The following is a 22673-nucleotide window of genomic DNA, read 5'->3' on the forward strand; positions in this document are numbered from 1 at the left end:
TAAGAAATAAACATTTATCTTCTAATTTGATTCATTTGCTGCTCTGTTGAAATGTTAATATTTCATTAAAACGGCTCCTTTCAGGACAACAGACTTCTTTCATATCACAGTGATAATTTTACAGTAAAACATTCCCATCTTCTTTCTGAGGGTTTTTGAAATGAGATTCATCTTCAGTTGGAAAAATAAGCACCAGAAACACAAATGAGTGATGAAATGATTTTGAAAACGCATTGAGAAGGAAAGAAGAGCCGACATCAACAGTTTTTGGACTAAAATCAGCTTCTTTACTTCCAAACTGCTGACTTGGACAGACTGAGGAGCAGTTTTTCATTTTCTTGCTAAACTCATGCAGCAACAAACCAGAAGCTGGACAAACAACAACAGAACAGGAAACATTTCCACATCAGAGCTTCTTCCTATTCTGGCCTTTTATTTTTACACTGAGCTGCAGCGACCACAGCGTCCTGCTGCTCCACTTAAAGGGACAGTCCCACATTTTCAGCTTCAGGGAGCTGTTAGCGTAGCTTAGCACAAAGACTGGAAGTGGAGGGAAACTGTTAGCAGAGCTGCAGAAACAGGTTTCTGTTCAGGGATCAGAACCTTCTGGAGTGTCTAGAAATTTGATCTGTGAAACGGAACAGAACCAGGCTGACGGGCTCCAGGGTCTGTGGTGGTCAAACTGCAGGCTGGAGGACCCACAGAGGACGCAGGTCATGTGACCACATCACAAATCCAACAGGCATCCATCAGAGGGGAGCAGATGGTTCCTTGAAGTTCAACACAATTCAAACTTTCAGATTTGATTCTGACTTTGTGATGAAAACCTGCAGGATTCTTTGATTTGATTGGTTCTCAAACTCCTGTCACTTCCTGTGTTGATCAGATGATGGGTGGAGCTTCATCTGAAGTCCCGCCCCCATGAATCTGACTGAGAAACTGACAGGAAGTGGGCAGAGAAACAGGACGGCAGACCTGGACTCCAGAGCTCTCAGGTGAAGCTCAGCATTAAAACATTTATTTCCTCGTTTCCTCAGAGGATCTGAGTCGGTTCAGAAAGAAGCTGCTGGGAGATGGAGAGAAATTCCTTGATGGCAGGAGAAACAAAGAAAACTGGGCTGCTTCTCTCCGCTCATCTCGTCTCAGTTCAGGGTTTTTATCGTCTCGTTTGGCTTTCACAGAAAGCGTCGAGCCCGGCTGTCATCTGGATGAAGAGCGAGGAGGAAGAGGAGGAGGAACACAGTTCAGCTCTGAGAAGCTCCTTCCATCTCCCCGTTTCTCCTCCTTTTCCTCCTGCAGATGAAGGAGGCAGCCTGGGAGAAGCGCTCCGGTCCGGTCGGGTCCGGTCCAGGTTGAGTGAGTCGGGTGAATCTGGAGGCAGCAGAGGAAGGAGGAGGAAGACGAGGATCTGCTTCAGATCTTCATGTCCTGGGACTCCACCATCTTGGCCAGAGTCTTCTTCACTCTGAGGATGGTGAGGCGGGAGGCGGGGTTGTGGGCCCAGCACTCCGACATCAGCTTCAGCATGGCTCGAAGGCACTGAGGAAGCAACAGCAGGACGTTTAGCCTCAAACTGAACCACATGCAGGATTCTGCAGCCAGTCTCACCTCGTCGCTGTTCCAGCGGTTGGACACTGAGGGCCGAAGGCCTTTAACACAAACCACCTCCAGCATGTCCTCATAGGAGGGTTCAGAGGTCACCATGTTGAAATATGGCAGCTGGTAGTCCTCCACCATACCTGCACAGAGAGAAAACACGGCCAGTCAGCTGATCCTCCCTCTGGTCAACATCCGACCCAGTGGAGGCGGGAAAACATTCCTGATTCAGCCAAAAGATTCAGGAATGGTTCAGGATTCAAATGAATGACGATGCAGTTCCACAATTACAGAATTCACACAGCAAAATAACACGAAGGGTTAAATCAGCTAACAGCGAAGTCAGGTCAGTAACTAGCAATATATGAAGAATTTAACTATAAAATTTGTGTCAACAGCTAATAACTGAATCAGACTCAAAACTGTGAAAATGACCAAACATGAGTTCAACTGAACAAATGACAGGCTCATTTATTTTAAAACTGAAGAGAATCAACCAATAACAGCAAAGAGGAGAAGATTTCTACCAGAAACAACCAACAGGATGAAATGATCACAGCTACCAACATAAAATTAACCCAGAAATCAGAGGAACTGGACCGGGTTCTGCTGGAGCCACAGCAACAATCAGGAGCTAAGCTAAAGCTAACATGACCCAGCAAACATCATGAAAGCAACCAAACATCAGAACAGCAGCAAAGAGAAGAACATGATCATTAACTTGGAAAACAAATCTTAGCAACATTAGCATCATGCTAACCAGAGCAACATTAGCATCATGCTAACCAGAGCAACATTAGCATCATGCTAACCAGAGCAACATTAGCATCATTCTAACCAGAGCAACATTAGCATCATGCTAACCAGAGCAACATTAGCATCATGCTAACCAGAGCAACATTAGCATCATTCTAACCAGAGCAACATTAGCATCATGCTAACCAGAGCAACATTAGCATCATGCTAACCAGAGCAACATTAGCATCATGCTAACCAGAGCGATATTCATAACTGATTACCAGTGAAGACCAATGACAGCAGCTGAAACAGTAAACAGAGAAATATGGAAGCTAAGCTAATTAAGCTGAAGCTGTAGCTTACCGGCCATCTGGAAAATCCTCTGTAACCTGGAGAATTCGGTCTAAGCGTTCCCTCGACCGTTGTTGCCTTTATCAAATTTATCACCATGGCAACGTAAAACTTCCCGGCATCTGCTGTGGCAGTGCGAGAGACTGAGCAAAGCTGATCGGCCAGATGTTTATTTTCCCTATCAGCCTCATAACAGCTTCACTTCCAGGTCGCTGTGAGCAGCAACAGGAGTCTGTTGGTGGAAATATGTGACTAATACAGATTACTCTGTGAGGTTTTCTATAATGCTTAATAAACCACGAGGAGTCAAGAAAATTACATTTCATGCATCTACATGGATATGAGGAGTTAAAAACGTCAGTTGGTTCCAGGGTTAGCTGATTTATAAAGGAAGCCTGTGGCAGGAACGCTAAAGCTTTTGCCTCCTCAGAGGTTTCTCCAGAAAAGCAGGAAGTCTAGTCAGAAATGGACACAATTAAGCTAAAGCTTCTGTTAAGTTGAAAGTTTGTGGGAGTGAGAAGAGTCTGGATGGCGTTGGACTGTGGCGTCACCCATTCATTTCTACATGTGGTCGGCAGTCCGGCTGCACCAACCTGTCCCACATCGACGTCTTTACCTGCAGATTTTGTCAAACATGCAGCAGATAAATTTAATCTGTGCCAACTTTCTGGGCGTGACATCAGATTGTAAAACATGTCAGAGCCTCTTCAGGACCTAAAATATGAAATCAGTGTTATGCTGCCACAAAGTGACATTGTGACCCTGCAGCTTCACATCAGCTCTGCTTCAGGACACGTTGATCCATATTTGATCATTTTTATTTTCTATTCCTTACATTTTCTGTATCTGTGGACCCGGCTGGACGCTTTGCTTTTCAAACATGGTAGATCCAGACGCAACAGAACCAGGTTTAATGAATCCCGTTGCAGGCGGTAAGTTATTACATTTTCTTATCTTCCAGTATTTTTCACTCTCAGATGATCAGAATATGTTTTGGATATTCGCTCCTGCTGATCTCACTCTGCCTGTTGCTTGTAGATCTAGTTTGCTTCCCTTTTTGTAGATACAAATGACCAGCGTTAGCAGAGCTTTTAGCAGCATTAGCATTAGCAGCTGGGCTAACGGACACGGCTGGCCTCTTCCATAAGGACTCTGTGGAGTTTCTATGCAGGGAAACATCATAACAATGTGAACATTTTGGTAGCTGAGTAACTAAACTAGCCTTTGATTAATAACTTATTCCAGCTTCTCATCTTTGCTTTTTTTGCGATAAATAAGAAATATTTCTCATCACTTTATATTTTCATCATGGAAAGCACCACACAAATGAACTCACCTCACTGGGCATAAATGTGGCCAACAAGTTAACATGGAAATGTGAAGCTTAGGCAGGATGAGTGATGCTTTGTGTAAACGCTGACTCGGCGGGGCCCCTGCGGCGGCCGCAGCTCGTTTCAGGGGGACCGTACCTCCGGTGACGCAGCGTCTGCTCATCTCCCAGACGACGAGGCCGTAGCTGTACATGTCGGCCATGATGTAGGCCTGGAAGTGGTTCTTGTTGAGGCTGTCGTCCAGGACCTCCGGGGCCATGTAGCGCCTGGTTCCGACCCGGGTGCTCAGAGGGATGTCCACCTCACTGGTGTCGCTATGGCAACACAGTAGCAGAATCGTTTAATTAAAGCTCTTCAGGGAGACGTTTCTTCTGACTGTGTTTGCAGATCCATGTTGGTTCAGGAAATGAAAACTAAACACTGAAACCCGTCGGGTCTCGTCTGAGCGTCACCTGTTGAACTTGACTGCGAGGCCCAGGTCAGCGATGCAGCAGGTGCCGTTCTTCTTCACCAGGATGTTCTTGCTCTTCAGGTCCCGGTGGGCGATGGCCGGCTTGCCCTGCGTGCCGTAGATCTCGGTGTGCAGGTGGCAGAGGCCGCAGGCGGCGGAGTAGGCGAGCCGCAGCAGCGCCGCGGCGTCCAGCGTGTTCACCTTCAGGAAGTCGTACAGGGAGCCGTTCTCATGGTAGTCAGTGATGAGGAAGAGCTGCGTGAAGGCGCCAGAACCTTTGATGTCCGCAGCGATGAAGCCTGGACAGCAGGGGACGAGAAAAGGCTCACATTTCATTAAACGTCATGACTCTGGTGTTTCAGTCAATGTTAGAAGATTACAACAGGTTTCATGTTACATCCGACATACTAAGCAGCTGTGGAAAGAGGAACAGAAACGGGAAGAATTTTGTTCCCATCTGCCGGTTGGCAACAAAAACCTCCGTTAGAAAAACTGAGTCAGGTTCTCTGCTGCAGCCTGAGGAGAGAATGAAACCCTGGAGGAGCAGCAGTGTGGCTCCCTGACGCTTTGACTCGGCGCTCCAGGGACTTGGAGCTGATGACCTCAGGTGACCTGGGTCGGCCCCTGACCCGCCGGGTTCAGCCTCAGGAACCTACCCAGGATGTTCTCGTGCCTCATCAGGACCGTCTGGTAGATCTCCGTCTCCCTGAACCAGCTGGCCTCCTCCCGGGTGAAGAACACCTTGACCGCCACTTTCTCTCCCCTCCAGCGGCCGAGCCACACCTCGCCGTAGCGGCCCTTCCCGATCTGACGCACCATCTGGATCTGCTTGGCGATGGTCCGCTGGACCTGCAGGAGCAGAGCGCCGCGCCGATTAAACACGAGGTGAATGTTTCTGGAACCACAGAGCAGGACCAACAGACTGTGGGCCGTGAGCGCCACCTGGTGGCCTGCAAGGTACTGCATGTGAACGACCATTAATTTACTGTAACACAGGGGCCCAAAGTGGGTCCAGGGGGCCCAAAGTGGGTCCAGGGGGCCCAAAGTGGGTCTGGGGGCCCAAAGTGGGTCCAGAGAACCCAAAGTGGGTCCGGGGGGCCCGGCATCCTGCATGTCTTAGTTCCCTCCCTGGTGGTAGAAAGAGGCCTGGTCCCTCCACTGCTGCAACTGGAGGGTCATGAGTTCAACCAGCTGACCAACGGATTGTGTTTAATAATAATCAATAAGTGGCTTAAAACTGGTCAGTCAAAGAAAAGAGGATTAATGACATGAAACCAAGTCAACCTGCTGAGAGAACTGATGAATCGTTCACTAACGATTTGATTCTTTTGAACGACTCTATGAACAGGAGGACTCAGAGAACTGTTCTCTGTCTTTCCAGCTTAGCCTGCTTATAAAGCTCTGCTCACGTCTGTCGTTACCTTTCATTAAAAATGAGCTACTCAGCAAATGTAAACTGTATAAATACAACTGACAGAAATGGGTGGATAGATTTTATATTTATTTGTGCAGAAGAGGATTCTAGTTTCTGACAAAGAAACTATTTTCTTTAATTATGCTTCTAAATTACAAATGGCTCTAAAATGTTATTAACGTTTGGTTCCTAAAATACAACTTCTTTTTTAATTTCCGGGTGTCTGACATCAGTGGAAAGCTTAAATCCACTTTCTGAATCTGAGTCGGCTCAGGACATTTTGGACAGCAAACAGTGACTCAAGAGACGAACGTTTTAAAGTCAGACATATGAAGAGGTTGTGTTTTATATGAGTGTTTGTGAAATGGTTCAGTGGGTTCAGCCTGAAAAGGTTTGATAAACTCTGATCTCCTCTGATACTTCAGGACCAAAACGGCCGACTCATCCCTGAAACAACAGCTCCTGGCATGACGACGCCCCCTAGTGGACCGGGATGTAACAGAACAAAACACAGCAGTTCCCTCTGGTTCTGATCCAGCCCACCAAGCAGCTGAAAGCAGAACCTGGCTGTGGGTGTAATGCTGAAGGTGAGTGTCGTTCTGCTTCCTACCAGCAGGGGGAGCCCTGAGCCGCTGCCGGAGCTCTGAGACTGGTGGATCAGGTCTTTGAGGGATTCTCCTCCTCGGATGAAGACTTCCTGCTCCAGGTCTTTGGGGTAACGTTCCCGCTCCGTCTGCCACTTGTACCTGAAAACACACAGAGAGCCTCAGAGGGGAACACACACACACACACACACACACACACACACACACACACACACACACACACACACACACACACACACACACACCACTCTAACCGATGGAAATCGATCGAGCCCTGCAGCATCTGGCTGAAACGTTCACACTTTGGTTTCTGGACAACGGATCAGATTTTTATAATAATCTGCATTTGTTCAATCTGGAGTTGGTGGTTTTACTGTAATTACTGAACTAGAGACCTTTGACATCTTGATACTGTTTATAAAAACTATATGTTGGTATTTAATAAATCAAAAATTAAATAACTCTGAAATGAATCTGAGACTAAAAATGAGCAAAGATTTTGATCTGTGTCCATTTTTATTAGACATGACAGACATAAAAACAAGAAAACATGAAAATGTTCAACATTAATAGAAAAACTAAACTGAAACCAGACTGAGCCTCCAGTTTATTAAACAAAGCTGATAAAGCCTCGGGGCTTCGATACGTTGTGAGAACTTATTTTACTCCAAACTTTTAAATTAATCTTTTCAGTTTCTGCTGCAGAAAAACAGAAATCTGAGGATTTGTCGTCTCTAAATGTTTTTCAGGCTGTTTTACTGAGAAGGAATCATCTGTCAGAGTTTTAACTGACGAATCTTTTTATCATTTCATTCATGACTGATCATTTTGTCTGGTTTTGCTCTGCTGTCCGTCTTTACCAGGATTCTCTGTGGGATTTTCCTGGTTCAATAAAATAAAAAATAAAGATTCAGAGACACTAAACGATAAAAACGTGAGAAAATCACTGAATAATCTCCCAAACGTTTAGTCTGTATGAACCTGTAGTAGAAGACGATGGAGAGGCAGATCAGGGTGCAGCAGCAGATCGTCATGGAGATGATGAAGGCCAGCCAATGAGAGCTGCTCTCTGCACAGACAGACAGGTGGGTCAGAGCCGGGTCGGGTTCTGCAGAACCCGGCCCAGCGGCCCACCTACCGGTGGAGACCCGCGGCGGCAGCGTGGGCCTCAGGTCCTCGTTGCAGAAGTCTGTGTTGCAGCACTCGATGGTCCTCCTGGGCAGAGCGTTGGGAGAGTCCTGTCGGCCAATCAGAGAGCAGGACAGGAAGGATGAAGGCTTCAGGTGAGGAAGACTCCGGGCTTAACTCCAACCCAACAGATCAAACGATCAGTTTCTACACCTGAGACGCACAGACAGTCACTTCCTGTCTGGTTGCCATGGAGACGGCCCTACCTTGCACTGGAAGTGGGAGCCTTCGTACTTCATGCAGCCGGAGGCGAGCTGGATCTCTCCGTTATCGTCTTCCTCAATGATGGCGAAGCACTGACCGTTGGTTCTGAACGCACAGAGACCCGCCGTTAGTCAGGGCTTCACACCGGAACCAGAACCGGAACCAGAACCAGAGAACATGGTTTCATCCACTTCTCCACTCATCCTGAAGCTCAAAGCTCTGCAGAGCCTCCTGTTCGGTTCTGCTCCTGGTTCTGGTTCTGGTTCTGCTCCTGGTTCTGTTCCTGCTGTACTCACCGGCAGGTGTTGTTGATGGCGTCATCAGGACAGTGTCCAGAGCAGTAGCAGCTGAGGAAGCGGGGCAGATCCTCGGGGGCGATGGTGGAGTCCTCTCCGGGTCGCCGGGCCTCCGGGTTCACGCCGGTCCCCAGCAGAACATGGTCCGGGTTCTGACCTGCAGCTGGACCAGACAGAACCACAGTTACAGGCTGATGGCACAAAGATCCTCTGAGTTAATAACAAACAGCCTGAAATGCACCATCAGAGTGAGACCTCTTTCCTCTACAGGATCCTGATCAGATCCAATCAGATCCTGCTGAAACTGAGATCAAACTAAAACCGCCTCTGATTGGCTCTGAGTCATCAGAGAGGCGGGGCCTCCAGATGAGCAAAATGGCCGCCGTCTCCAATCAACCAGTTAAAATAGCTTTTGTTTTCCAGTACAGCTGACTTTGTCTAATTCAGTTAGTTTTTACAGTGTTTGCTGGTTAAATATTGTTTAGTTTAAGTTTTTTCACACGTTGGTTCAGTTTCAGAGTCTTGTATTGTGACTCTGATTGTCCTTGTTAGGTCCACTCTCGCATTTCAAAATATCCAAAAGGCAAAAAATGCCAGAGCAGCCCAGGAGGAGGGTTTCGACTCGCTCAAGCAGATAAAGCACTCGCGGAGACTCCTTTCTTGTTTCCAAAAAGGTTTCTTTTACTTACAAACATAACAAAAAGTAATCTCCGAGTTGACTTCAACAAAAAACTTAATTTGCGGTACAAAGATCATTTCGCTCCTCACTCCTTTGTCAAACAATCAGCTCAGCCACAACAGCTGTTTGTGCCTGATAATCACCACCCGCTCCTGACTGACAAGGAGGAGGGTCTAAAAAAGGAACAATTAAATACATACATAATTGAATATACAAAATTGAGCTACCATTAATTTGTCATTAAGTCTGTGGAAATTAATTTAGCAAAGAATAAATTTATCTAATTCTTAATAGGCTCCAACAGTCCTATTAATACAGAAGTTTCCATTTTCAGACGTCATCGGTTACAGTTTAACGGCGTCTGGAGTTTCTGCTGTTGGTGTTGATCAGACCAGCTTCGTGCTGCAGGAGTTTCAGTTTTATAAAAGTGCAACATATTCGCAGTTAGTTACAGTTTTTCTTCATTATTACCGTTTTTGTTTACTCCAGTTAAAGAAAATGTTTCGTCTGTGTCAGTCTTTGGTTAGTTTTAGTAACTATAGAAACGCTGCTGAGCGTTTAATCGCAGCATCAGTCCCAGTGGAGGTCTGGCAAAGCATGCTGGGTAACGCAGCAGCTGTGTTTGTCACCGATGTCAGCTGGTTTCCACGGCGATGCAAATTTCATCCCGACCTGGACAGGAAGATCCAGCAGCAAGTCGGGGCGGTTCTGGAGAACAGAGCTGGACGAGCAGACAGAGGGCTCACTCTGCTCTGTAACCTCTGCAGAACCAGAACCAGAACCAGAACCAGAGCTGGAGCGCCGCAGCGCTGCGCTCAGAGGAAGAACCGGACCGGGCTTCAAAGCCTGCGCGGCCCCCTGAGGGCATGAGGGATATTTCCGGAGAACAATGGCTGTTTGGATCGCTTCGCGCCGCTGGCGGCCGGCAGCGCCATACAGGAAACGCTTTATGAGCCGGGAGGAAGTGAGAGCGGCAGCAATCACTTCAACAGCTTCCTGCAGGGGGGAGGGGGAGCGGGTCGGAGCGCTGGGACCAGCAGGACCAGAACTGGACCAGAACTGGACCAACAGGACCAGGAGGACCAGAACTGGACCAGAACTGGACCAACAGGACCAGAACTGGACCAGGAGGACCAGAACTGGGCCAGAACTGGACCAGGAGGGAGGACCAGAACTGGGCCAGAACTGGACCAACAGGACCAGAACTGGACCAGGAGGACCAGAACTGGACCAGAACTGGACCAGAACTGGACCAGAACTGGACCAGGAGGACCAGAACTGGACCAGCAGGACCAGAACTGGACCAGAACTGAACCAGAACTGGGCCAGAACTGGACCAGAACTGGACCAGAACTGGACCAGAAGGACCAGCAGGACCAGAACTGGACCAGCAGGACCAGAACTGGACCAGAACTGAACCAGAACTGGGCCAGAACTGGACCAGAACTGGACCAGAACTGGACCAGAAGGACCAGCAGGACCAGAACTGGACCAGAACTGGACCAGAAGGACCAGCAGGACCAGAACTGGACCAGGAGGACCAGAACTGGACCAGCAGGACCAGAACTGGACCAGCAGGACCAGAACTGAACCAGAACTGAACCAGAACTGAACCAGAACTGGACCAACAGAATGTCAGGCAGGTCAAAGGTCAGTTATTTTATTAAGTTACTGGGAATTACTGGTCCAAACTGGTTCTGTTGGGTCGGATCAGATGATTCCAGCTCTACTTCCAGGGAAATGGTTCTGGTGGATCTTTCAGTCAGAACCAGACAAACTGGACCTGAGGTGTCTTACCATGGGTTCTGAGAGCCAGCAGGAGAGCAGCAAGCAGACGGGTCAGAACCGCCATCCTGCAGCCAGAACCGGGTCCAGAACCACACAGCAGCAGCTTTGCTTCCAGAGATGCTGGTTCTGATCGGTTCACAGCAGGACGGGTCGGCAGCAGCAGCAGGTGGGGGAGGGGGACGACTGGATCCAGAAGAATCAACAGCTCAGGTTCTGCTGGGTCTCACTGGTTCTGTAGGTCCGAAACCCTGGAAGAGAAATACCAGAACGGTCAAAGATTTCAGTTCTGACCCAGATTCACCTCTGCAGATGGTCAGAACCGGAGCTTGGTGGCCTCATCTCCATGGAAACCAGAGAGGATACTGAGGTGGAAGGTCAAAGTTCCCAACAGGCTTAGAGGAAAAATGTAGACCTCTGCAGCCATTTTTATTTATTTAATGTTTGTTTTATTAAAAATATAAACATTTAAATAAAAAGTTAAAACGTTTCTACTTGTTTTAAGTTGAGTTTTATTATTTTTCTCCACTGATTTTTATTCTTTATTTTTTAGATATATCATTTTAAACTCTTATTAAAATACTAAAGGAATCACCTCCACAGCCTCACATGGACCCAATTATAATGATTTTAAAAAATGTTTTACTTTGTATTTAATATTTTATTTTTTTTTCACATAAATAGCAGAGGCTAACGGGTAGTAGAGGGTAACAGCTAGCAGAGGCTAACAGCTAGCAGACGTCTAACAGCTAGCAGAGGCTAACAGCTAGCAGACGTCTAACAGCTAGCAGAGGCTAACAGCTAGCAGAGGCTAACAGCTAACAGAGGCTAACAGCTAACAGAGGCTAACAGCTAACAGAGGCTAATGGCTAACAGAGGCTCACAGCTAGCAGAGGCTAATGGCTAACAGAGGCTAACAGCTAGCAGAGGCTAATGGCTAACAGAGGCTCACAGCTAGCAGAGGCTAATGGCTAACAGAGGCTAACAGCTAGCAGAGCTGCTCTACAAACGTCTTGAACTCATAAAATTCAGATTTTCCTCCTCTGGGTCATAAAGCTGCAAAAACACAAAATATGACCAAATATTCATGTTTAGTTTCCACTGTAAACATCTCAATACATTTGAAATAATAAATTAACTTATTCAGCAAGATTTAGAAGCTTTTTAGAGTCAATAATTCATCAATATTGAAGTTCTAGTTCCACTGGCAGATCATCTCACTTTGGCAAAAATAGTCATTTTTTAAATCAATATTAAGGAATTATTGACTTACAACGAGCCGTTACATCTTGATAAAAAGTTACCTAAGAGTTTATTCTCATTTCAAGTGTTTTAAGATGTTTGCAGTAGAAACTAGACGGAAACACTCGTTAAGCTTCAGTGGAGGCTGAAATAAAAGGTTTAATTAGATTTTTATGACATAAAACCAGTTTGGAAACAACAGAAACTCTTTCCTGATGTTTCTATTGTTTACATCCCGTCCAGCCCAGCAGCGGATCACAGATCTGCTTTATTACATATCTGTGCTCAATCTCTACAACAGATCAAACGTTTCTTTAAATAAGCTGAAAACTGTTTGTTTTTCCTTCAGTTTAAAATAAAGTGACGTTTCTGTTCATCTTTCTTCTCCTAAAACCTCCAGCTGTGAACATGACTTTAATAAAGTAACGCCGTGCTGCTGAAGGTGAAGGAAGCCAAAGTCTGAGGCTCCGAGACTCGGAGACGAGTCAGAACACGACTCCACTGAGGAGGAGGATGAAGAGGAGGAGGAGGAGGAGGAGGAGGTGGCGCCGCCCTGCTGTTCTCTCCTCCAGCCATGTTTTCAAAGGGAAGTGGATGTGTTGGGTGATTTAGGGAGGGGGGGCGGGGGGCTTCCTGCTGTGGGCTCAAACCGGGCCTGCCGGGTCTTGTTGGGTCTGTGTCCTTATCTCTGCCGTCGTCTTCGTCTCCATCTGCCAGCGGAGCGAAGACGCCCAAACAGACGAGTGTTTTTGTTGTGGCAACCAGGTGAAGATTCCTCCACTTCTCCGTTATCGCCGTCCGGACAGCAGCAGGAAACACCGACTGGTTCTGGTTCTGGTTCTGGTCCTGGTCCTGGTTCTGGTCCTGGTTCTGGTTCTGGTCCTGGTTCTGGTCCTGGTTCTGGTCCTGGTTCTGGTCCTGGTCCCTGAAGGCCTCCATCGGGTGGAGGAGGAACCTTCGTCAGCCTCATAGGAACCTTTGAGTTGTGGTCGCTCCCTGGGGGAAGGAATCTGAGGTCGCACAACCTGATCAGGGTCAAAGGTCTTAGGGAGACGGAAATAATAAGACCTTTGATGCTACAGCATCACAAGAATTTATACCGATGGGAACAAGAGAGTTTAGACTGATACTCTGATACTCTGAGATGTTTGTGACGATCTGACTGATGACAGAAACCAGAGATGTGGGCCAATCACAGATAATCACCATTATTTACCAATAATTACCAATCCTTTCACTGCTGACATCACGTCTCACTCCAGTTTAACCATCATTGTCACATGACATCACACATACCACCTGACCTCCCAGAAGCACCTACTGTTGTCCATCAGTCTGGTGAAGGTCAAAGGTCATCGTTTGCTCAGAGAAAGCTCCATGTCAAATGCTACAGGCCTCGTTTAGCAGGTCGCAGGTCAGACACCTGAACACAAACTAAAGTTTTAAAAATGCACACATACACTTAAGTAAAGAAGCAATGCTTAGCCTGGTGGGGCCACAAGAAAAGCCTGGTAGCCTGCCAGGCTTAAAATACACTGGAGGGAACTCTGCACTGAACCAGGTAGAGGGAGAGAATCTCTCCTCTCTAGAGACAAGATGGCGGCAGGATGGAGGTTAGCAAAGCTGCGTCTAGATGAAGGACCTTACTTCTGGTCCTCTGATACTGGACCATGATGGTTCTGTCCATCATGGTCCAGGACGGCGGTGCAGGTATGATGCTGTGGGCAGCCACTGAATGGATCCTGACCTCCGCTGTAGACCAAACTATTTCAGGGTGTACAGTGAGTCCATCTGTCCAACAGCCGAAGCTTGGTCCAAACAAAACCCAGCAGCAGATGTAGAACAAAATGACTGGAATAGAAGAATCAAGGAGCTGGAATGGCCTAGTCAAAGTCCAGAGCTGAATCGGATTGAAATATTGTGGTGGGACCTTCAGAGAGCTCAGCAGAACCAAACTTTCACCTAGCTAGCTTCACGGATACTAGCTTCACGGATACTAGCTTCACGGATACTAGCTTCACGGATACTAGCTTCACGGATACTAGCTTCACGGATACTAGCTTCACGGCTGCCATTAGCTTCACGGCTGCCATTAGCTTCACGGCTGCTGCTCTGAGGCTTCAGATTTTGACAGGAAGCAGGAGTTCAGGTTGTGAACAGCTTCAGCCTGGTTCCTCTCCACTCTCTGGTTTTCTTCCCCCTCCTCCTGCCTCCAGTTTTCCATGGCCTCCCCCTCTCCTGCCTCCATCTTGGCCCCGTTCCCCGGCCCCTGCGGGGGCCCCTCCTTGCAGGCGGGCCTCTGGGTGCTGCAGCCTCCCGTCGCTGTCGGCGCCCTGCCCGGCATGCCTTTCAAGGCCTGGGAGACTGCAGCCCAGACTTTCTGGCTCCTCTGCCATTGTTTGCTCGGCTGCTCTCTGCCTCCTGCCCTGCTGTGGATTAGCATAAAATTACCCAGAATCCTCGGAGTCACAGCCAGCGGCGCATCTTCACCCTCCTCTCCATCCTTCCTCCTGATTTCTGACCTGTGCTGCTCCTTCAGTCATTTAAAGAGGATTGAACCAACAACCCTGCAGTGCCTTACTTTACCTCTGGCTGATCTGGGATGGTGTTTGTAGTAACCTGGAGTTCCTGGTTACTACAGCTGATAACGGAGATCACAGCGGATCATCTGTAAACAGAAAGCCTCCATGATGTGTATCTTCCACCAAACCAGGAGTTCATGAAAAACGTACTCACCTGCTGAGGTTCTGATGGTCCCAACAACAACAAACCGATCCGTGTCAAGGTTGGTTGTAATGGATTCTGGTGTTTTTAAGGTTGTTTCTCCACCAGATGGTCCAGTAGACTCACTTTGATTCAGGACCCAAACTCCATCACCTGCTCCACCTCCAGCTGCTGTGGTTCTGAGTCAAACCAACCTGTTCCCCTCCTGGCCTGTGGGGGCGCTGCACCAAGAACCACTGAAGGAAACGACACAAAAACCTCTGAAGACACTGAGAGCAACTTCCTTCTTCACCAGATGGAAACAAGATGGAGGCGTCAGATTTTAGCAGTGGGAGGATTTCTCTTTAGGCTAAAGACCAGGAGCCATTTCTGCTGCTAGCGCTAGGCTAGCACGTTAGCTTTGGTTGTGTTTACCCAGAATGCCCAGCTCTGTAGTCCACTTATTGCTTTTGGAGCGGTCTCCGGTCTGCTTGGCGTTCAAACCACACCACAGTTCACTTCTACTGAACCCAGACCGAGGTTTGGAGGACCAGAGTTCGATTATGGATTCACACCTCACCGACCAAACCGGACTTTGACTAGGCAAAACAGGGTTGGTGTGACCCTGAGAGATTTATATTACTTGGATTAATGTTATGAGAAGCAGCTGCTGCTGCATCAAGGTGACCTGAGCAGGAAATGAGGAGCAGAGCGCCATCTTGTGACATCACATTTACAAGACATCCTGAAGACGCACAAGTCCTTTTTTCATCCTGTTGGACGGAGAAAAGATGTCGAAACATTTGGATTGTATCCTGGAGAACTTCGTAAAGAGCATCTGGCGCTCCGAGTTTGTCGATTGGTCTGAAACTGAGATGATTGAAGACCAAAAATTACACTGAGGCCGCTTCCATCCATCAGCGACAGGAAGTTCCTCCATCAGCGACAGGAAGTTCATCCATCAGCGACAGGAAGTTCCTCCATCAGCAACATGAAGTTCCTCCATCAGCGACAGGAAGTTCATCCATCAGCGACAGGAAGTTCCTCCATCAGCGACAGAAAGTTCATCCATCAGCGACAGGAAGTTCATCCATCAGCGACAGGAAGTTCCTCCATCAGCAACATGAAGTTCCTCCATCAGCGACAGGAAGTTCATCCATCAGCGACAGGAAGTTCCTCTGCAGCGCTCGCTCTTCCAGAGAAACAAAACGCCTCAAAGCAACACGAACAGCTGCAGACTGCTGCATCTGAGGTGCAAAAACGAGCTTTACGGTAGATCCTCCTGTAGAATCTATAGATTTTATCTCCCTGCTGGGATTTGCTGTTTTATTGTCACTTACTGTAATCAGTGTATTGACTTTAAAGCTCAGGAACACAATCACATCATTCTGGACATTTAACCCATAAAAAACATTTATTATTAATCCTGTTTGTGCTGCAGCTCTGCTCAGTCTGAACAGATTGTTGTTCTTTATTCTGATTTTATACATTTTGTAAAAAAGCTTTGACGTTCTGTCACTCTGCTGCTGTTCCACCCAGACATCCTGAAGCTTCTCAGCACCAGGCCGGTCCGCTGCGGCGCTGATTTCATTAGAACCGAACAGAACCAGAACCAGCAGCTTCATCAGGTTACAGCCACACAGACTACCCACAATCCTCTGGGGCGCCTCGTCATGGTCACACAGCGGGTTGTTGTGGAGCTCCTGGAGGAGGTTTAATTACTTTAATCGTCATGGAAACAGGTCCATCAATCACAGCTGCCGTCAAGTCACAGACACCAGAATCGGCCAATCACAGCGAGGGAGAGCAGCATCGATAACCAGAACCCCCGACCCAACCCAAACCCCCGCCTCCTCCCAGGCTGCTGGAATGTGAAGCAGGTAATGGAAAACACACACACACACACACACACACACACACACACACACACACGCTGAGCAGCCTGGAGGAGTTCTGTCTCTGGTTCTGCTTCAGCCACAGCAGAGTAAACACGGCCAGCAGTAGACAGTGTGTGTGTGTGTGTCTCTGTGTGTGTGTGGTCCGGTCGGAGCCTGGACGCTGGTTGGTTTCATCCACCGCGTTGCCGTGGAAACGGCAGCCCGGCCACAGCAGCGGACCTTGCTAGGTGGTCCAGAGGTCGGTGCTGACGGCTCCTGCAGCAGAACCAGAACCCGGAGCGCTGCGGCTGTAACCGGAGCCGCCGGGTCGGCCCAGACAGGGCGGGGCGAGAGGCGGGGCGGGGGGACATATGGCAGCTATTAGGCGCTGCAGACTGCCCGGCTCTGCTGCAGAACCTCCGACTCCGCCGCCCCAAACAGAAAAATCCCTCCGTCTCTCCTCCATTAATCAGAGCAGGAGATGGATCCAATCAGCCAATCACAGCCTGCGCTCAACAGCCAGGAGGCCTCCTGATTGGCCAGCTTTGACTCAGGCCCAGGGGTCAGAGGTTAATCTCCTCATTTAGCAGGGCGGGGCCTGGAGGAGCGGTTGGTCTTCATACCTGACTGGAGGCTCCATGATGCAGCAGAGAGCAGGACTGAGCACGGCCCCATGGGAAATGTAGTCTGAAGGCAGCCGGTCTGCAAAACAAACACAACGAGGTTAGAAATAAAACAATATTAACATCGGAACAACAAGTTAATGTTCACTCTGCAGCCAGACAGGAAGCTGCTCCAAAACCCTTCACAATAAGAGTCCAGATGGACCGGACCCGGTCCAGGAAGAGACCCAAATACTAGACTGAACAAAAAGCACCAATAAAAGAGCAGTTAGAGCTAAATATGAGCATCGACTTCTGCAGCGCCACCTACTGTCTGACAGGAGAACTGCAGAGAGCAACAGGAAGGAAGGAAACGGTAAAAATGGGAGAAATCAGAACATTGAGCTAAGCTAAAAGATGGAAGCTAATCGAAAATAAGATAAGCTAACTTACACTAAAATAAGCTAAGCTGGAATTATATAAACTAAACTAAAACAAGTTAAGCTAAACTAAGCTTAGCTAGCAGAAGATAAGCTAAGCTAAAGTCAAACTAAACTTGATTTCCTCCAACAATTCAGACACATTGAGGTTTTTACAAAATAAACAGGAAATATAAATGTCAACAATCCCAACAATAGCTGCTAACATCAGATGGATGTTAATGCGAGTTACTGTCTGCTGCAGATCTACATGAATGATTTAAAAGATCTTTACTGTGGAAAAACCTGAGGAAGTAAATTAAATATTAGCATGAAGATGAAACGTTTCCTGTTCTGAGGACCAAAAATGGCCGCTCCTGATGACGACCCTGACATGTTCAGCTGCAAACATGGCCGACCTGCTCCCAGAGCGGAAACCATGGCAACCAGCAGAGGAAGCTGGATTCCTGTAGGTGGAAACCAGTGGAACCGGTTCTGGTGGCAGAGCAGAGGAACGCCGCCTAGAACCCGAGACCTGCAGCCGGGCTGACAGCCAGAACCCATCGGTCCAATCGGACTCTTTCCTCACAAAGGACTGGGCAGGGCTCAACCGGACCGGACCAGGCATCAGCACCCTGCGTCCAGGCAGAGCTGCTGCCTCTGCAGCAACATGGCGCTCACATCCCAGTCCGCCCAGTGGTGAACTGGGTCCAGTAGGCGCGGCTCCACTGACTCACCAGCTGCTGTATTTATCCCGTTAGGAACGCCGGCCTTTCCAGAAACACTCAGGATTTACTGCAGCGCACAGAGGAGCCCCGGTTCTGGAGCCCCGGTTCTGACTACAGGAATTTGTTTGTTTTCTTTATTAGGATCCCAGGTACTTCCCAGGACTTTAGTTACTAATCTTCTGGGGATCCAGCTGATACAACATAAAATATTCATAAAACCATTTTAATATCACAAAATTAGTCGGATTCATTTTACAAATTACACAAAAACTGATATTTAATAAACATCAGATTAATAAACATCAGATTAACAAACATCAGATTTCAGCTCTTTTAGGAGAAAATATGATTTTAATCTCTGATGCTTCTGGGTCGTTAATTCGGTTCCTGAACGCAGCACCAAAAGGCCGCGGTGCATTCACAGCCTCCAGGAAAACCCAGCGCTGAGCTTGGAGCAGGTTTGGACCCGGCTGCTGCAGCCTGCAGGAACTGAGGCTATCGGAGCGGGTCAGAACCGCCGGGCCCGGTTGTTTACAGCAGATCGATAGAATCACAGGAGACCCGAGACAGAACCTGGAGGTCAGAGCCTTCCAGAACCTCTGGGTCATGACCCAACAAGAAGGAGAACCAGAACCTCAGCCCAGCCTGTTCAGATCATTTAGTGAAGATCAGAACCGGTCTGTCCCAGAACCAACCCGACCCAATAAACCCGCTGCAGCAGCAGGTCGGACAGAGACCCGGTACCAATGCTCATCTGAACCAGTCCTGATCAGAAACCCAGAAAGTCCCAGAACAGAACCGTTTGGGTTTCAGTCCAACAAAATGTTCAGAAAATATGAAGAAATAAAAATGATTCACTTCATCAGAGAGAAAAGAACTGACTGGAGGAACTGAACTGGTTCAGAGGAACTGGCTCAGTTAGAAGTGGTTCAGCTGTAGTGAATTAGTGAATCATTTAAAGTGAATCAGTTTAAATCACATGAAACTGATTCAGTTCCAGGGAATCAATTAAAGTATTTTGGATCAAACTGATTCATTTAAAACTGATTCAGTGAAAAGTGATTCACCTTCAAAGATTCAGTTTAATGGAAGTGATTCAGGTAAAATGAATCATTTCAGTGGAAAAAGAATCAATTTGGGTCTCAGCTGGAACTGCAGCAGCAGGAAGAAGAAGAAGAAGAAGAAGAAGAAGAAGAAGAAGAAGAAGAAGAAGAAGAAGAAGAAGAAGAAGAAGAAGAAGAAGAAGAAGAAGAAGAAGAAGAAGAAGAAGAATGGCTCCTCTGTGCGCTGGCTGCCATTACTGCCTTTATTTATCTGCTGAGCTGCAGCGCTGAGGAAGAGGAGGAGGAGGAAGAGGAGAGGGCCGGATTGCATGTTTTCCTCCTCGGCTCAGCCACTCTGTCTCCAGGACGATGGGGGAGGAAGAGGAGGAGGAGGAAGAAACCTGATCTCCTCCTCCTCCACCGCCGCCTCTCAGCCGCCTGAGAAACCCGATCCCGGCTCTGCAGCGGGAGGCTCAGAGGGGGAGGAGAGGGAAACTGGGAAAACTGAGCCAGGAGGAGAGGGAAAATGGGAAAACTGGGAAAACTGAGCCAGGAGGAGAGGGAAAATGGGAAAACTGGGAAAACTGAGCCAGGAGGAGAGGGAAAATGGGAAAACTTAGCCAGGAGGATAGGGAAAATGGGAAAACTTATCCAGGAGGATAGGGAAAATGGGAAAACTTATCCAGGAGGATAGGGAAAATGGGAAAACTTAGCCAGGAGGAGAGGGAAAATGGGAAAACTGAGCCAGGAGGAGAGGGAAAATGGGAACACTGGGAAAACTGAGCCAAACAGAGAGAGCCAAGAGAAACTAGTAAGACTGGAAAAATACTCCAGGAGACAGAAAATTTGGGAGAACACTCCAAAAGGAGAGGAAAAACCAGGAAAACCAAACCAGAGCAGAGAGGATGGAGCAGGAAGATAGATCTGCTCCACAGGAACGTCCAAGAACCTCCAGGAACGTCCAACGTTCCCATCCATTGGACAATCAGCTGCTCCTCCAGCCAATCGCAGCCCGGTTTCTCTGGAGACGGAACCAGAACCAGGAAGTTCCAACTGAACCTTAGCTGAGCTTCCTGCTCCGATCCTTAGGAGGAAGATGGGTGGTGATGTGGGCTGGTTGGTTCTGATGAACAGGTTGGGAATCCATCCTGGATCCGGAAAAATCACCCAAACATCCACCTGGTTCTGATCCGATTCATGCCAACATGAACAGGATACATCACTAAAGGTTCTGTTACAGTTTCTACCAGACATCCAAGACCAGAACACCAGAATTCAACATCTGGATCTCAGAACCAGAACGGTTCTGGAACTGGGCCCAGTTTCACCTCAACAGGAATAGTTTCTCTGTTTCAGAGCCTTTTCACAGAAATTAAAGCAAAATGTGATAATTTTACATGTGAAAACAGCTGGAAACGACCTGCAGAAGGTCCAGACAGGTGATCTCAGCAGAACCCGAACAGAACCGCCAGAACATGTCGGGTTTAGTCCAAAAATCAGATCCAGTTTCAGGAAAATGGCCCGGAAAAATGTAGGTGTTCAAAACACCTGATCTGTACTGAGAAGGTCAAATGTCTGCATCTTTTAGAGGGTTATAAACAGTTTCCTTAAATAAAATGTTTTATTATTAATAACTAAACATGTTTACAGTAATAATCCTGATATTAAACCAGCAGGGAGGTTTCGGTTTAGAAAGCAGCTGAAAATGAAGGACCGGCCAGGTGAGCTGAACAGACACAAAACCACCAGAACCGACCCACAAACATCCTGACTGAGCCGGACTTCCACCAGAACCAGCACAAACCCAAACATTAACCTGGAAAAATCCTGATTTTCCTGACGTTTTCCCAGCGGAGTTAGCCGCGGAGCTAACAGGCAGGAATGCGGCTAATTAGTGGTAAACAAACTTTATAAAGTTCGATTAAAATCCTCCAGTCGATCCTGCCCAGGGTTGATAAACTTTAATAAAACACGTTTTAATGTTTTTAATTCTTTGATTTGATGCTTTAGACATAAAATCAGCTGGAAGACGAACTGCGCTTAGAACAAACTTTTTTCCACGACGGCAGGATCCGTCTATGTCCTGGCGCCAACTCAGAGACCCAATCTGTTCCCCTGACTCCGCTCTCATTTCAGTTCCCTCTAACCAAACCCACCGCTGGAAAAGGTTTCTAACATGAAACATAAAGTTTTATCACTAAATCCGGGATAATTCAGTGGTTCTGGAGGCTCGGCCGCTTTAAATCTGGGCTGTTTTCCACCCACGGGCTGCGGCGCTCCAGCACATAGACGGAGCTGAGGAGACTCGGCGCCGCAGGTTAGGAGACAACTTCTGGGTTACATTAGGTTAAATCTGCCCTTACCTTTATATTGATCTCTTTAGTCTTTATTCCCAAATGATTCCAGGATTCTCTTCCAAACAATCCAGATAGATAAATCCAGAGCCGGGGACGGCTGGGAGCGATCAGAAAATCTTATTTCCAAACGTTTTTTCAGAAATATTTCCAGGATCGGTCCTCCTTCCAGCTCCGCGATCTCTCACTCTGTTGCTGCTTGTTACAAACCTGGCAGAGATCCTCTCCCAAACAGGACGCCTTACTCTGTTTCTGCTGCTGCCATTACGAAGGAGAGGAAAATGCGACATAGATCCTCTCTAAAACACGACAACTCACTCTGATTTGTTACTGCAAAATTGAAGGACAGTAAATCTGACATAGATCATTTGTTTTAAAGGATGCCTTACCCTGTGTGATTTTTGTCACAGAAAATGTTGCTTTCGATTTATTGTCGCACAAATCTGGAAGCTGTTCCCACATAAACCCCTACTATGCTAATAGATTCTTAGCATTGTACTTCTTTTTGGCTTTTTGGTCACTTGCCGCCATGTTGGATATTAAACTCCTGGTTGTTCAGTGAGCTCAATATCCCAGTCAGATTCCTGATTTCAGCTACAGTTGCTGTTTTATTTCAATTTTCAGAGAATGAAAACAGTGAAAACCAGAGTGAAAGAAAGCTGGATTTTCAAAGTAAAAGAAACTAAAATTTACATTCAGTTAATTTTCATAAATTGTTTTGATAAACAAGGCCACACGTATCACTGTACATCTGGAAAGTATCTAACTCAATTTACTTTACCTACACTTTGTTAAGCTACCTTATTTAAAACTGTATTAAATTAATCTGTTTCATCAATATTTTACACAGAAATACCTTGAGTTTATTAAAAGTAAAAACAAGAAATTAAATATTACATAAATATTGAGTCCAACTTAACATTAAAAAGGTACATATTTACAATTTAATTAAATTGAGTTTAATATAGACAAGAAAGCACACAGTAATACAAGTTTACTTTAAATAACTAGCTTATAGCTACATCAATTTCACAATTTAACAACTTAATCTAAAATTATTATTGAAT

General features: G+C 47.1%; 1 protein-coding gene across 2 annotated transcripts; it reads right to left on the reverse strand.

The window, feature by feature from the left end:
• Positions 1-264: 264 nt before the first annotated feature.
• Positions 265-21858, reverse strand: bmpr1aa (bone morphogenetic protein receptor type 1Aa). 2 transcript variants are annotated; one of them, XM_014984549.2, is made up of 13 exons: positions 21616-21857; positions 17084-17162; positions 10651-10889; positions 8175-8337; positions 7881-7983; positions 7625-7724; positions 7468-7555; positions 6492-6627; positions 5124-5316; positions 4469-4766; positions 4155-4330; positions 1609-1739; positions 265-1539 (listed from the first exon to the last, which is right to left on the reverse strand). In XM_014984549.2, the coding sequence occupies exons 3-13, from the start codon at positions 10703-10705 to the stop codon at positions 1414-1416; spliced, it is 1569 nt and encodes a 522-aa protein (XP_014840035.2). In that variant the 5' UTR covers positions 10706-10889; positions 17084-17162; positions 21616-21857; the 3' UTR covers positions 265-1413. The 2 variants fall into 2 exon arrangements, with proteins under 2 accessions (XP_014840035.2, XP_014840015.2); XM_014984529.2 differs by having other exon boundaries at positions 7468-7724; positions 21616-21858.
• Positions 21859-22673: the final 815 nt, after the last annotated feature.

This window comes from Poecilia mexicana, unplaced genomic scaffold (assembly GCF_051168715.1).
Source record: "Poecilia mexicana isolate PSO_F unplaced genomic scaffold, ASM5116871v1 scaffold_15, whole genome shotgun sequence".
In the NCBI taxonomy this organism is placed as follows: Eukaryota; Metazoa; Chordata; class Actinopteri; order Cyprinodontiformes; family Poeciliidae; genus Poecilia; species Poecilia mexicana.

Coding starts and splice junctions, on each gene's coding strand:
- bmpr1aa (XM_014984529.2), bottom strand. CDS start 10,705: ATGGCGGTTCTGACCCGTCTGCTTGCTGCTCTCCTGCTGGCTCTCAGA. Junction 7,725..7,880: donor GCTCCCACTTCCAGTGCAAG/GTAGGGCCGTCT, acceptor ATTGGCCGACAG/GACTCTCCCAACGCTCTGCC. Junction 1,540..1,608: donor ACCGCTGGAACAGCGACGAG/GTGAGACTGGCT, acceptor TTGCTTCCTCAG/TGCCTTCGAGCCATGCTGAA.